The sequence below is a fragment of the Ailuropoda melanoleuca genome, chromosome 8 (genome assembly GCF_002007445.2).
Source record: "Ailuropoda melanoleuca isolate Jingjing chromosome 8, ASM200744v2, whole genome shotgun sequence".
Taxonomy (NCBI): Eukaryota; Metazoa; Chordata; class Mammalia; order Carnivora; family Ursidae; genus Ailuropoda; species Ailuropoda melanoleuca.
In genome coordinates this window covers 126,871,698-126,887,499 of record NC_048225.1, presented here as the reverse complement: position 1 = coordinate 126,887,499, position 15,802 = coordinate 126,871,698, and the positions used below count along the sequence as shown (strand labels likewise).

The 15,802-nt window shown below is 51.0% G+C and overlaps 1 protein-coding gene across 4 annotated transcripts in view; it reads right to left on the bottom strand.

The window, feature by feature from the left end:
• Positions 1-2,516: 2,516 nt before the first annotated feature.
• LOC100473665 (ETS variant transcription factor 3) overlaps positions 2,517-15,802 on the bottom strand; it is a 13,767-nt gene continuing 481 nt past the window's right edge. Inside the window, exons 2-5 of one of the 4 annotated variants that reach the window (XM_034667395.1) lie at positions 14,227-14,285; positions 13,384-13,621; positions 12,026-12,141; positions 2,517-7,181 (exon numbers count right to left, since the gene is read on the bottom strand). In XM_034667395.1, coding sequence (XP_034523286.1) covers positions 6,058-7,181; positions 12,026-12,141; positions 13,384-13,621; positions 14,227-14,272 — 1,524 coding nt within the window. In that variant the 5' untranslated portion in view covers positions 14,273-14,285 and the 3' untranslated portion in view covers positions 2,517-6,057. The other 3 variants (XM_034667398.1, XM_034667396.1, XM_034667399.1) reach the window with 3 other exon arrangements.

Genomic DNA, 15,802 nt, shown 5'->3' with positions numbered 1-15,802 from the left:
ACAGCAGGCCTTCCTGGGGGGTTTTCAGCTGCCTTCTCTCACACCCTTTTTCATTATTTTTAAAGATTTTATTTGAGAGAGAGGGAGGGAGAGAGAGAGAGTGCACAAGGGGGGGTGGGGGAGGGGGGTGAGCAGAGGGAGAAGCAGGCTCCCCGCTGGGCAGGGAGCCCAAACGCGGGACTTGCTCCCAGGACCCCAGAGGCCATGACCTGAGCCGGAGGCAGACGCTTCACCGACTGAGCCACGCAGGTGCCCTCGCACACCTTTAAAAACCTTTTTTTTTTTTTTTTTTTGCAGTTCTGGGGCAGGGGAGTGAAGCCGGCACGTGCGGGGCTATCGGGGAGCACCCTGAGTGGGAGGGGCGTCGGTTCATCTTCCCCTCAGCCGCACTCTGTGTGAGCCCCCGTAGCTAGGAGCACACGGGGCAGGGGGCAGGTCCGCAGGGAGGGAGACAGCACGAAGGTGCAGGGTGGGAGGGTAACTGCCCGCGCAGGTGCCGCTCTCTGCGGCCTGGAAGCTTGCCACAAAGATAGCGTGTGCTGCAGTGCTACGGTCCCCTTGTCCCCTTGCCTGGCCCATTCCGAGCCTGCAGCCCCCACCCCAGCAATCAGGCCCCCCTGCGCATTTCCCGTCACCCATTTATCCCACAGACGTCGGGCCGGCATCCTGAGGCTTCGGCACTGCGTGGGGCACCGGTGCGCCGGCACTCGGCTTCCAGACCACGCCGTGAGCAGCCCACCCCAAGCACCGGTGGCAGCGTGCAGGGTGGTGGGGCAGAGGTCCTCACGGAGCAGCAGGACCCCTCAGAGCAGCCAGGGAAGGAAGGAGGTGTAACTGGCCAGGCAGAGGGGAGGAAGGGAGGGTGTCGTGGGCAGTGGGATGGACCAGCGGGTCAGCAGGCCCGAGAGGCTCTATGGCAGAGACGTGGAGAGCACGGCCATGGGGCTCGCACCCCGGTCATACCGATTACCAGCTGGGACTCAGTGTTCCCTCAGTAACACGGGGACACACAGCACCTGCCCCAGGCGGCTGGCACCAGGTGGAAACTGCAAACACCAGGCAGCCCGGCACGGGGTCACTGCTTGTCCGTAGCACAGGCTATGTGTGGGGCAGGACCGTGCAACAGGGGGGTAACCTGGAGCCACCACAGCCCTACCTTCTCCCCTCCTGCCACCCCACCTCCACACAATTCTGTGTGCGGAACGGTCCGCGCAGGGTGGCACAGCCTGACGCATGGGCCTCAGCTCTGAACTACACGCCGCTGGGGTCCTGACCCAGCTGTCTCCTTTTGCTTCCAGCCGCAGGAGGCACTCCAAGCACAAGGGTCTGCCTCCCAGCTCAGTCCCAGCTTGACTTGGGTGGTTTAGGGATTCAACCAGTCTCTGTCACTTCACTTGTTCCCGAGCAGCGACCTTGACAGGCTGGGTGGTTCCCCAGGGCCGTGACCGCCATGTTCCTCACTGGCTAGTAAAATGGTAAACTCTTGTAAAATACTGGGGATAGCCACTGCTAGTGGAGTAAAATGTGGCCTCCCCAGGCATCTCCTAAGACCTTTTGTGATCTGCCCTTGCTTGCCTCTTCAGCCTCGCCCCAATCGATCCCAGCTTTCCCGAACTCACAGGGCCTCTCAAGAGGAGTCAAAACGACTGGCTATGATTCTACAAACGTGGGAACTTAGGGGTGAAATGAGATGACTTAGCCTAGCACCATCTCTCGTAGGCTTTGTTGTGGGACAGTCAACATCCCAGCGAGACCCCCGCCTGCCCCTTTGGATTCCCGTTCTCCCCTGGCTTCCCTAGCCCCGGCTTGCCCATGCTTCACAAAACCACCTCTACTGAGATATAATTCACGTACCGCAGCATTCACCCTTCCAGAGTAACCATGACTCAGTGGTTTTTACTATATTCAAGTTGTGCAACTATCAGCACACACTGCAGAACGCTGCCATCCCTCCAAGAACACGTGGCCCATTGGTCGCCCTGCTCTCCTCGGCAACCGCTGGCCTAGGCTCCGGCCCTGCGCACTTCTCTACCCTGGGCATTTCCTGTAAACAGAACCTTCCAAAGTGCGGCCTACTGGGTCTGGTTTGGTCAGGCGCTCTTTTTTTTTTTTAATTTTAATTCTAATTCTCAAGTGAGCTCTATGTCCAACGCAGGGCTGACACTCACCACCCTGAGAGCAAGGGCCGTGTGTCCTACCGGCTGAGCCTGGCGGCCGCCCCTGGGGCACGTACTCTTCATTCTTAGCACAATCTTGACAATCTAGACATTCTCCGCCCCCNCCCCCCCCCCCCCCCCCCCGCCCCGGCTCCAGCTGTCCCTTCTCTAGCAGCGGCCACTGATGCCAGGATACGGACAGTCCCCGAAGCTGTCAGACCTGCGTGCTCACCGTGCGACGGGATGAAGGGGGGCGGTGTGTGGGCACGGGCTCGGCAAGTTCTCGGCCACGACCGCCCAGGCGCCGCGCGTCGACACCACCAACACCCCACAGACATTACTTAAAGTATTTTTTTATTTAACTTTAATTTCTGAGGTAAAATACTTTTTTCTTTCAACTTCCATAACAAAATACAGAGCTATCAGATACCCCTGGAAAAAATATGTATATTATACATATATTTCTATAACATTACATCATATATATATATAATATATATGCAAAAATCTGAAGACTTTATAGAAAGTGGAACATCTAAAAGGCACTGCACAATGGAGTCGGTTACTTACATCTATGTACATATACACACTTTATTCTGCTGAAGCGGAGAACTAGTGAAGTCATCTTTCACGTGTGAATGTCTCACTCACAAATCCCTGCCTCACAATTTTGTAACTTAAACAACACCCAGATATTTCAAAACAATTTAACTGATAACTCCCCCCACCCCCCAAAGTGAAAAATAGAACAGTTCTTGAAAGATTGATTCAAAAAAATGTTTACGGAAAATTAAAATGTTCCATTACCCTTTACAAAACCAAAGTACAAACATAATTACGGAATAAATAAAAAACAAGGGACAAACAGCCAACTGACTACCCGCTTGGTGAGAAGTGACGTACTTCAACTATGTTTTAATGCTTCTGAAAGTTTCTTGGCCCACGGAGGACTACTGCGGTAGATAGCGAGCTGGTTTAATGCAGTGCAGCCTGAAGACTGGGGTGAAGGGACCTGGGGAGTCGCTTATATGACACTCCTAGCCATCCTTAAAAAAAAAAAAAAGAGCTCAGCAGTGCTGCGTGCTCTTAAAGAGACCTGTTTCTTCTATAGTCAAAAAAGCGAACTGTTTGCACAAACAAGTTCTTAATGAAATTTCAAGATTTATATCTGTAAAGTTTTAAACGTTTGGCACAGCGAAATCTGGAAAAAATGGGGGAGAAAACAGGCCTGGTTTTGTCCCCCTTTTCCCACCTGCTGCCGGACAGTGATGAAATGTGCACGAGAAAGGTGTGGCTTTGTGCCGGGCTGGCGACAGGTGCTGCCAGGAGAGGGTCCTGGGGTGAGAAAGTACCCCCCACCCCCCTTTACCCCCAGGAAATATCAATGACTTCCACATTCCCGGTCCCCTTCCTGAGCAAGCCCAAGTTCGGTTCTGTGGAAGGAACCCCCACCCCCTGCCCAAGCCCCAGCGTGCAGTGCAAATCAAGCAACGATTTACTGGTGGAATGGCAGTCAAAGGAAACAGTAAAACACCAAACAATTTCTTAAAGCCAAAAAACATTTTTCATGGAGTCGAACATTTTTCGAGTGTGTTTTTTCAAGTGTAAAAGCAGTGACTTTTTGTTCAAACAGAAGCAGCATCTAGGAATTAATTCTGGCACTTGGGTTCCAGGGGGTTACAGGTATGCATCACAGATTTTTCTCCCTCTTATTTTAAAGGCCTCGAGTTTCTATTCCTGAGTTCATACCGACACGTGCCGGCCCTCTGCTCTCCTGGACAGAGGGGGGCCAGCCAGCCTCCCTGGTTAGATTGGGCAACGCCAAGCAGAGAGTCGTCTTGCACCTGCCCGGGCTTGCTTTCTGATCCGAGGTAAGAGGTGCAGAGAGAGAAATGACAAAAATATAACCAACCGAGGAGCCTAACAGGGAGCCATTTGCAGCCCAACCAAAGCCTGAGTTGATAGAGACCGCTCTCCCGATCCCTTCCCTAGGGAAAGACAAGTCACTATTTGGAATCTGAACTGAACAAGGAGGATGCTTGCCAGACAACAGCACGATGCACTCAAGTCATCCCAAGTCACCTATTAACCCACCAACCTGCTTCGACCCTTTTCCGCCCCTCATGCGTGCACTCCTTTCAAAAAGATCCCCCCAACCCCCATTAAAAGACAACCCTCGAATGCTTCCCAGTGTAGCGCTCACTTAGGCTAAGGGGCAGTCAGGGATTTCTCTGATTCCTAGACGGCGCCCCTGTGCCCACTTCTCGCCTCCATCGGCTACAGAGCCCTCTCCTCTCACCCTGCCTCCTCCACGCCAGGCAGATGCGAGCCACCTCAGTGTCTCCTCCGTAAGCCACACCACGCAGGGACACGTGCAAACACATGGGTGGCAGTGGCTTCCTCCCATCCCCCCAATCAGGCCCCTTTTGCTTCATGCAAGAGTGATACTTTCCTGTTCCTTTGTGGTGATGGAAGGGGCTTTCCCACGGAGAAACCACTCCTCCCTGTAAAATGGAGGCTCCTGTGGGATGGTCAGTTGATCGTGAGAATGAGAACAATCTAGGGAAATGGGTATGGCAGGAATGGCCACACCACAACCGGACAGACACTGACTCCTTCATTCCTACCAGGCTCTGGCATGTGGCTACCTTGTGTGTCTCTGTCCACCTCTGTCTTCAGCCTTGACAAACATCCACTCGCACCCCGGCTACCTTCTGCGCTCCCGGGTTTCATCCGCCCCGAGCTCCTGCAATCCTGCCTTTTTGCTCCCTGGCCCCAGGAAGTCAAGAGGGGATCACTAACCACCAGCTCGACCTGTAACCATGTTTTGACATTCCTGGGTTGTCTGAAGAGTTGTCCGTCCCTTTTACAGGTTTATGCTGACAGACCCGTATCACGTGATGAAAGTATGTTCATTGTTAAGGCTTCACTTAGGAAACAGTCAGAGACCCAGACACGACGCAGACAGCTCCAGGGTCGGGCCGCTCGGTGAACTCACTCACAGTCACTCTGCGGTCTGGCTCCCCAAACCACGATGGAAAAGGAAAAATGAAGATCATTTTTGTGTTTGTTTTTAAAGGCATTGGGTTACTTCCTCATGCCCTCTTCTTTCTTCCCTGAACGAGAGCTTACGAGTCCTCATGGCTTCTTAGCAGGTGAAGGAGGGGTGAGCCCAAGGAGCCGGCACTGCTCCCCGCCTCCTGCGCCGCCGCCGCCCCCCCACCCCCCGCGCCTCGGCCCTCCCAGCCCCGGACTGGCGCCGCGGCTCCCGCTTCCTGCAGCCGGTTTTTAAAAAAGGAAAGGTAAAAATGCCAAACAACAACAAAGGAAGAAAGAAAAAAAAGCAACATCTGAACATCCCCCTGTCCCCAGTAAGACTGAGATTACCTTACTCCTCCCCCCGAAGGAACTACACAGAAACATTTCAGGCCACACACTTGGTATAATGGTCTCTCACTGCTCAACCTCCCCACCACGCCCTACTCCCTTCTCCCCCTCTCTCTGACCAAAAGAAATTCATTAATGGCTTTTCATATATAAATACAATAGAAAAGAAAGAAGTCTGGAACCTGAACTATACCGGGACCAAGGACACCTTGGCCCCCTGGGAGTTTGTCAGCAAGTGTGAGCCTCCCCAGGAAGCAGAGGCTCTTCCCCTCCTTTCAGTTCATTACCCTTCCCGTGTGCTACTCACCAGGAAAAAAGTGTGTTCACGTCCCACCTAATTTACAACAGAAGATACCCATCCCATCCCCCAAACATAAAAATACAAGTCTAGGCCCCTAGAATGATCAAACCAGTCTAATTCCCTCCCTCCCTCCCCCCCGACCCTGAAATCTCGCTACATAAATACATGTATGCATTTGATTACAGCACAAACACCTCCGATGCACTTCCAGTTCTAGGCGTCGGCCGCGGCCAAACCCCGGGGTGCGGACCCGCTCCAGAGGGACCTGCCGTTCTTGCTCAGCTCTCGGGCTTCAGGATCGTCATTCCAGCGCCGCTTCAACCGCAGCTTGGGCGGCATCAGGGCATCTTCTTTCTTCTCGGGTGCGCTGGGCTCTTTGCCAGGCCTGTCCTCACCGTCTTCAGTCACCTCTGGGGGTTCTTCACTTGGGGTGCTAGCGGGGACAGGGGGCCGGACTGGTGCGGCCGGGCGGGCAAAGACGGTGCCTTTTTCCTCCTCTATGGTCCTGCTTGGCACAGTGCCCTCCTCGTGCGAGCGCTCCTCCTCTCGCACCAACTGCCGGAGGCTCTCGGGATCCTTGTCAGAGGCTGGCTCCACCTTAATTCTTGGGGGGACAGGAGCCACGGTGGCTGCGGTGACAGGGGCTGACTCCTCACTGCTCTCTACCCTCTCCCGGTTCTTCCGCCCAGCCGGCGGCGGCTGCAGCTTGATGGAGAACTGGGCGGACTCCTCAGGATGCATTTGGCACTGCAGTGGCGGGACCATAAGTCCTGGGTAACGGGGAAAGGTCCGGGGACTCAGATGGTAGTTGAACACAGAGCAGGCTTGAGAATGAAGGTAGTGTTTCATTTCCTCGGGGTTGAAGGAGAAGCAGCTGCTGCTGGTGAAGGGGCTCAGGCCTGGGGATGGGCTGTAGGAGAAGATGGTGGGAGTCAGGGAGAGGGCCGGTGAGATGGGGACGTTCAGAACACCTCCGCGGCCAGGGAGCGGAGAGACAGCGAAGGGACTGTGGGGGTCAGGGTACATCCCTGGCCTGCTGAACAGAGGAAGCATTATGTCAGGCTTGCGTTTCTGATGGCCAAGCCCTCCACCGACGGCACTCCGGGAGGACAAGAGATCCACGCCCCGGCGCCAGTCGGCGGCTGAGCCGTCCTCCAGCTCCGGAAGCTCTGCCTTTCTATCGGCGCCATTACTCGACTCCTGGCCAGAAGTGGTGAGGGAGCCAGCCGAGAACCGCCCCGGCTGCACGTCACTAGTTGGCGAATGGGCGTCCAGAGGCGGGAAATGGAACCGGGACGAGGCGGTTGGCACTGGTGGCGCACTCTGGGGAACCACACCTGGGACGGTGGAGAAGACAAAGGCCGCTTTAGAGGACTGGTCACTCATCGGCAGCACGGTTACTTACGCTGCTACGTGAGCCCAAGATGTTTGCTTCTTGTTACGACAGGAAGCTAACACTCCAGCCGTGCTGAATCCCTCCGCTCCCCGTCTTCCTGGGAGCATAGCTCAGCTTCCTCTACCCAAGCCGGCTGCCGTCCCTCCCGAGCCCTTGCCCGCTCTGTCTTCACAGGACTCCTCACTGCCTGCTTTCACAACCATTTACTTGGTCGTCTGTACTCTAAAACATCAATTCCACGAAGGTGGGGACTTCCTCTTGTTCACGACTAGACAGACAGCTGTTCGTGGTTAATAACAGGTGGGGCTCAATACAGGTTAGGTCAATGAACGGATGGATGCGCCCGTGAACCTTCTCGTCTCCAACTCTAAATACTGGGCATACATCACCTGCTGCAATTTTCAGCTGGGTAAAGTCAGTCTTGTTTTATTTTCATAGTTTCGGCTTTATCTGTCAAACAAGCAAGCGAACCAAACGCAAACACCCCTGGAGATGATGCGCATGTCAAGTGATGCATTAGAAGCCCAAAGACTGCATCTCACGTACATGGACATGCGCAAAACCATGTAAGATTTAAGAGCAAAAGCAGATTAAAAAAGAAAAGGCCATATGTTAAAGTGAGTTCTTATGGTAGATCTTTTACCATTTCTGATCTAAAATCACCAAAGAGATTCAAATATTTTTTGATCTCTTCAAATCTGTTTTCCTCTAACGCATTCTATATAACGCTCACCATTCCTGTCCGGCTTTCAACGCTTCTCAGGCACTGAGCAGGCTGGGAGACAATATAGGACCTCCCCTGTCCCTCTCCCAAGTTCGCCACTAAAACTGAGACTCAAATCGAAGCAGAAACCAACTTCACACTAAATACACCAAATTCAGAGGCCCACAGGTTCTCCACTCCCCCAAGAGGTCCTTCCCTAAACAAGGCAGAAGAAAGGTGGGCCATCAGAGGCCTCAGAGCCCCTCGGGGCTCCTGGGAGGTACCAGAACCTTCGATGGGTAATGGCGTCAGGAGGGCTTTCTACACTCCGAGTCAGAGATACGGGAGAAAGAAAAAGAAGGAAACCCAAGTGAAAGTATGGTGACCTAGGAGAAGACACAAAAGAGGGCGTGAGGCGTGACTGGGAACTGCCCCCATCAGCTGCCTCCTTCCGTTCCTGGAGTAGTGGGCCATCCCCCGCCAGGACTCTGGGCTCGGGTGCCGTGTGCACTGTGGTTTTTGAGGCACGTGCAACTGAGTGATGCTGCCAGAGCAGTAGTTCCCAAACTGAAGTTCCACAGAAACTGCTTTGTCCCCCTAAAGCCAATGACCTCATCTTTCAATTAGGAAAAACTCATGCATGACCTTGTATATGACTTGACTAGAATCAAGAAGGTCCCAGGACAAAAATCTCCCCTCTGGCAGCCTTAATTGTATCTACTCTTTTTGATTCATTTGGGTCTTGTTTTATATTAAGAGCACATCTATTGAAAAGCAAAAAACCACTTTCTCTGTGTTCTGAAGGACTACAGGAGTGTAACGTGGTGGGGGCGGGGAGGGGGGGAGAGAAGGTCCTGTCTCCTGAACAATTTAGTTTTGTTTTAAATCTGGGTGTGAATCTCAGTTCTTGCACCGTCTATGTTGTGGCATGTAATCAACTGGTTCTTGACCCCCTTTGGCAAAATGGAAATAACGAGACCCTTGCCTAGGTTCAAACCCTGGCTCTACCATTTATTAGCTGTGTGACTCTGGATAATTTACTTACCTTTCTGTGCCTCAGTTTCCTTACCTGTAAAAGGGATAGCTACAGGACTAATCCTCATATTATAAAAACTTAAACGGTTAATATTTTTATAAAGTCCTTATTACTATCGGCACACAGCAAATTACATATTAGGTATTTGTTAAGACAAGTAATTTTTTATTACACAATAGTCACACTTTAAAAACAAAAACTGTAAAAGGCACATACTATCTGAATATGTACCATATATTAGACAAGAACAGCAGAGTCATGTTAAACTTCCCAGATGTGTTAACGTTACTGGGGTCATGGAGGAGAATGTCCTTGTAGGTACCTAGGGTGTAAGTGCTAAAGCACACAGGGGACAAATGTCACGATGTCTGCAACTTAACCTCAAAAAAACTTAAAAAGTATATGGAAGAGAAAAACACATATGGCAACGATGTCAATCATCAGTGAATCTAGAAAGAGGACACATGGGTGTTCACAGTTCTATTTTATCCCATTTTTCTATAGGTTTAAAGTTTTCCAAAATAAAGAGCAATATAAACCACCAGGGTGGGAGTGGGTAGGCAAAGAGTGAGAATTCTCGAACCCGTCCCTGAGCTGACCTGTCCTGCGAGGTGAGCACTGTTCCTAGTGTCTTCTGTATCTTCCCAATCTTTCTGATGACAGACAATAAACACTCAAAAATACAGAATAACGTATTTTGTAGCACGCTTTTAAGGGTAACGACAAGATACGGTATGCAGAGTACTTCCCACACCATCCAAATTGTCAAGCATTCTACCTGGAGCTGTCACTGGTGAGGAGGACGGTGGGGGGAGGGACCGAGAGCGCTTGTTTGGCTTTTTACTCTAACCCTCGCAACTGTGTGGACAGGTGCCACCACCATCTAGACACGAGCTCTGGCCTCCAGAACCAAAACCCACACAGCTCTGCTGCCCGGAGAGCCTCATGAGCCGCACTGCTATTTCCCATCGTGCCCTACCTCATCTAGCTTCTCTCTCCTGCTAAATTTTCAGTTCCTCGAGAGGAAGAACCCCTCCCTAATCTTTTCTTTTTGTCTTTAGGACTTAACACGTTATCTGTTGAGCAAATGAATGAAACCCAGTCTGGGGGAGGAATGCATGAACTACTCCATAAAAGCTGGATTTCAGTAGCTCAGTCTCTTAGGAATGGTTTCCTGAGAAACCGTTCAACGGGTAACTGTACTCAACCTGACTGTCTCAGTCTTGGACTTTGCTGTCCTCTGTAATTTTCTCATTTGTAAAATGTGAATACTGAGATATACACTTTATAGCAGGCTGGGAGAGTTGAACGCAGTAACTCACAAAAACACCAAGCAGAAGTACCTCCATGAAGCAGACGCCCCATCGATGTTATGTGTCCCCCGTCACCATAAAAGTTAAACCCAAAACAACATCTGCCCTCTGGGTAAAAGTTCTTTATAAGCTAATGATTCCCGTTCCTTGGGGTTACCTGTACCCAGAACGTAAGCAACCAAATATATACCGAACGAAATGCACACTGATCTGCTTTCCCTGTGACTTCCTTCTGCCAGGGTCCTGGGCTTTGTTAAGGAGCAATGCTGGGCCCACTGCTCTCAGGCAGACTAGGCTGTGCTAGGCCATTACCGCCAGGCTAGCAGTCCAGAGTCTCCCCAGAGTGAGGATCCAGATTTTCTTCCCATGGAAGGGCACATTACTCCCTAGGGCTGACGGGTGTGCCCTGTTCCAGGCTGCCCAAGTGGCTGGACTTCTAGGTTTTCAATAGACAAAAATGGGTCAAAGACCTAAGAACAAAACCAATGAAGCCCTTTTTGGCGGGGGTGGGGGGGTGGTATGGAATACCAATGCATGCTTCAAAGTTGCTGGTATATCCACGTAGAGACCCAATTCCTCTAGGTACACAGGAAGGGGGCAAGAGTGAAACTAGAGGAAGTGGGATTCCAGTGGCTCGAATAGGTCTGATTTCCTAACACCTCTCCCTCAGGCACCAGGAAAGAAAACAGGTTGTAATTAGAGAGATGCATTCCAATACCATTTTTTTTTTAACGCATGCCCCAGGGACAGGAGGGAGTGGCTACAGGAGAGATGAGATGGAACTGTACCGATAGCAGCATCAAGCCCAAACTGCCCTAACTTGTTGTGTGTAGTTAACGACCTATCTGCAATGGATCTCAGCATTATACTCTCAGCCACACCCCCGCTCTGATTTTCAAGTTTCTTCCGACTTTTCTCTGAGAAATCAGGATACTGCAGCGTCACAACAGGTTTCTCGGCCTTAACACACAACGCCACAGACACAGAGCACCGATGGACCGTTCAGAAACTAGTTAAATACAATCTATTTTCCTAGGGAAGGAGAGATCTTGCCTCTGAAGCGAAACAAAACCAAACCCCTTCAAAGCGACTGGACAGAGGCTGACCTGAAACCTTTGTGAGGAGCTCTGATGGCGAGCTATCCGTGGACAGCCCAGAGCGGAGGCCTTGCTGCACTTCAGAGCAAAGAAGGTCAAGTAACCCCAGACCTTACTCTCTGAGGAGGTGCTGGTGCAGATCAAAGACACCGGTTTTCACTGCAAACATAGGAACCTCCCCTTCTGTGATTAAGGGTGCTGTGGTTTTGATGATATTCACTTGATAAGCAAGAGCTTGGTAGTTTCATAGAAAATCGGAAGTGTTTGTAGAAACCGGTTCTTGTCTATGAAAGAGCTGCTGGGCAGGGTGTTAACACTGTGCGTTCTGACCTGAAGGATGAACACGAACTTATGGAACATAATTCCTGAAGAGGACAGCGGAACAGAATCTGAGAGACGAAAACAACATGCACAAGAGAGAACCAAATAAACTACGAAACAAATCTCTCCTGATGCAGCAGAGCCTGTCACTCCCCATACGGGACAGAGAGAGAAACCTGAGCAGGACCCTGGGGGTAATCCACTGAGTCTAGTATTTCTAAAAATCCTTTAACGTGCCAGGTCTTAGACTTGGGTTTTTGAACTTCTTTATCAACTCAAAATTCATTCCCCACCGAGAAAGAGTTTGCTTCTTACCACTTGACCGAATGTTGATGAATGGGTAGTTGGGCATCACCAGCTTGTTGAAGTTAAATTTGTAAGTAAACCTTTTCCCTTTTGTTTTATGAAGGATCCTCTTGTTGTAATAGTATCTGTAAAAATAGGAGCATGTATCAATTTACCTTTTAGTTACTGACAATTTTTGATACACACAGGTACCCACTGAGATCAACAGCAGCTCTGCCCCTAAGTATTACATGGAAACGTCACTATCATTCTTTTGCAGCCTGGCCTTCAGGTTAGGGCTGGGAAACTTACACAATTTTCAAACCAAGTTCTAAGTCCTTGGCTGGAGCTTTACAAAGACAGTCTCACTTTAAGATCCTGAACACCTGTCCTAGCCCTAACCACCTTCCTCCTCTGTCACTCTACAGTTTCAATTCCATAGTCCATTTCCTTCCTATTCCCCTGTGTGTCACTGCTCTGCCCAGGTGGGGGCAGACAAGTCTCTTGGGAGACCTGATCCGGCCAGTCTGGAGGCCTGAGCACAAAGTGCAGACGAAGACATGTACGACTGTTCTGCGGCAGCAGATCCAGCAGTCACACACCCCGACACGGGAAGCAGCAGGCAGCCTGGCCTGCTTCACTTTCACAAAGATGTGAGAGAGGCCCCAGCACTGCTGCTGCCCAGCTCTGACATTCAAGGTCACGAGGAATGAAGAGAGACAGGGGCCTTGGGGGGGGGCCTGCAGCCCCTGGTCTGGCATCTATTTGGCAGCACCCGTTACACACAGCCTTCTGGCCCCTTGAGGGTGGGGAGGCTAGGAGATGTAAAAACTGACAAGGGGAGAAAAGAACCCAAGAGACCCTGAAGTGGTCAGTCTTTAGACACGTCAGAGCAACCTTTGGCCTGTCAACTGAGCTCACAGATACGGGTTCTGAACAGCGAGGTCAGGACCATTCAGGGAGCCCTCCTCCTGTGTGCTCTGCTTGCTTCACTTTTCCCAGTTTTTTCCAGGAGAGCCTCAGACGAGACATTCTAACACATTTCCCGCAGGGAAGCCTAAACTAATCTGGATTATAAATGAGCTCCAATCCGTGTTTCACCACATACGCTCGCCCACTGCAGAGCAGAATCGGTTGTCTGTCAGGACCCAGCGCCAACCACGTTGGAATTCCCTCCTACATAGAACCAAAGATATGCCTTTTCTCCTCCTGAGCCTGTGCTACTCAGACTCAGCAGCTCCTCTACTCCCACTTCAAAGCTACACATTATTCACTTAGATAGTGCAGTCTCTTACCACCTGATACCCCTTTTATCCAACATTCATACCCAACGGCTTAGTCTCCCTCTGATCTGTTAACAGCATCCATTCGGGAATCCTTTCCCTCACCTGAGGGCACGGCTCAGCTTGTCGTAGTTCATCTGGGGTTTGCACTTCCTGCGGCCCCAGAGGCGGGCCACCTCGTCGGGATCCTTGATGACAAACTCTCCGTACTCTCCCTGCTGCCAGGCGATGACATGGCGAAACTCTTCCTTCTGTAGCAGTTCCAGGATGAAGTGCCACAGCTGGATCTGCCGGGAGCCCGGCGACGACTCTGTTTTATAGGCCCAGTCAGGAAACTGATACCCTTTAATGTGAAAAGGGCAAATCAAGGGAGTCAGGAATCAGGTTCATGTATATTGGTATTCCCGATTTCACATGCCGATGCTCAGAATCTTTAGAGTGCTGTGCAGACATGCCATAAACATCCCTTCGGTCAGCCAGGGCTAACCACAACAGGGGAGAGGAAAGCACAGAGACGTCACCTTTCCTGTGGCAATCGTTTGATCTGCTAGAGCTGGACAGCAGCACCCAGGTGTGCCAACCTCGCGCTCTTTCCTGCATTATTAAATCTCACACCTACTTTCCACGAGGGCAGGAACATTCCAACAGAAACAAACAGGAAAGACAAACTAACATTTTAGGGAAATAACAGCTGAAAACTCCTTGTCCCCGAGGGTGGAACTGTGTCTCTAACAGGGAGGAGACTCTAAAGCTTGGGATAAAGGTGTGGTGACCAGACATGTTAATATACATCCATAAGAAACAAGCCTACAACTGTGCTAGCAGTATCCACCCAGTCAAGAGGCTGTCTAGTCATGGTCTGACATTTGTGAACAGAGCCCAAGTGGAGAGAAAAGGAACCCCTGAGGGACATTCCAGGTACATCAGAGATGATTAACTTCTGCTCACCTCCACCTCCTTCTGGCTTTTCCACGATGCTACAGCCTGCTTTCATTTTCGCCCTCCTGCTGAGAGACACAAGCCACATCAATTACTTTAAGGTGCTATTTATTTATTCTTCTCCCAAGGTTTTCTGGCACAGCCTCTCCCCAAACTTCCTTTCCCCGTCTTTCCCTCCTTATGTAACCCTCTTTCTTTCAAATATGTCACCTCCAAACTGCTAATCCCCAAGTCATCAAATGATGGTCCTCAGGTCATCAGCTTCAAAGGCCGTAATTATCTCTCACCTGACTTTAAACCACAAAGTGTAAACACTGTCTTTAATATTTGCTTTCTTCCTCCTGACCAGCCCTTCAGATGTAAGAAAGGAAGAGCACAGTGAAATGCGTCCAGAAAGGCAGCCAAAACAAGCCAAACAGTTTTTCTTCTATTACTAGACAAGCCCAGATGCCAAGACACACATGCTTGAGTTCACCCAGATGTACCAGTTTTAAAAAGAGTAAAAAAAATCCAAGTCCATCTGACTGCAACTCCAGCAAACATCTGATTTTGATTTATTTTGCTGAATTACGGGAGATGGGAGAAGGAAAACTCCCAGTCAGAAACTAACCCCCTCCTCCTTGAAAAACACCGGGGGATACAGGAAGTAAACACACCGCGTGTACAGTTACATTAGTTTGAGAAATATTTTTACTTTTCCCTTTAACAGGAAGGAAAAAAGGCAAGCATTTCTGAGAACCCTCTGTTCAAAAAGCGCAGGGAGTCTTGCTGTGATCTGAATTCATTCCATCCAGATTTACAGTTCCTCAATAAATTTCCTGTTCCTAGCAGCAAGCAGCTTTGTATCAGTCAATCCTTTAGCAAAACGGAGGGAGGGGTGAAGCTGCCTGAGGGAGAGGCGGGCAGGAGAGGGCAGATCTTCGCTCTCTGTTCCCCAGGGTGGATGACAGGGCCACAGCACCCACATTAGCAAGAGCGCTCCTGGACGGAATGTAGGTGCCTCAGTGGCCTCGGGGTGGGGTGGGGGCGAATTCCTAATCTTGGAAATTTCATCTAACCTCGGATTCCTCTAGATCCTTCGAGCTTTTTTCTCACCACATACATTAAGATAATCAGCGAGTTTGTCTATAAAACTATGAGGACGACATAAACACTCCAAAGGAAGGAGAAAACAGACGCAAACACAAACACGCAGTCACATACACAAGATGCACAATCACAAGGCCTCGGAGCCGAGGCAAGCTTCCTCTCCCGGCTGCTCCCATCTCCGCGACAACCAGGGAGGAAAACACCGCTCCCCTCCGCTCCAGGAAGCCGCCCGAACTCCCGGTCCCGGAAGGCTCCGTAGGAATGCAGGGCCTCCATTCTGCCGCAGGAGTGCCCTCCAAGCGCACGACTCGGCGGTCCGGACCCCGCCGCGGCAAAGACTTGACCAGGAAGCTTCCTCCCGACACCCCGGCTCCCTCCCTGATCGCCCCCTCGCAGGAGTCCGCAGGCGCCTGTCCACGCCGCCCACAAATTCACCGTGAGGCCAATCGTCTCGAATCTGCAACCCCCCCCCCCCGGGCCCTCACCCTTCCCCTGC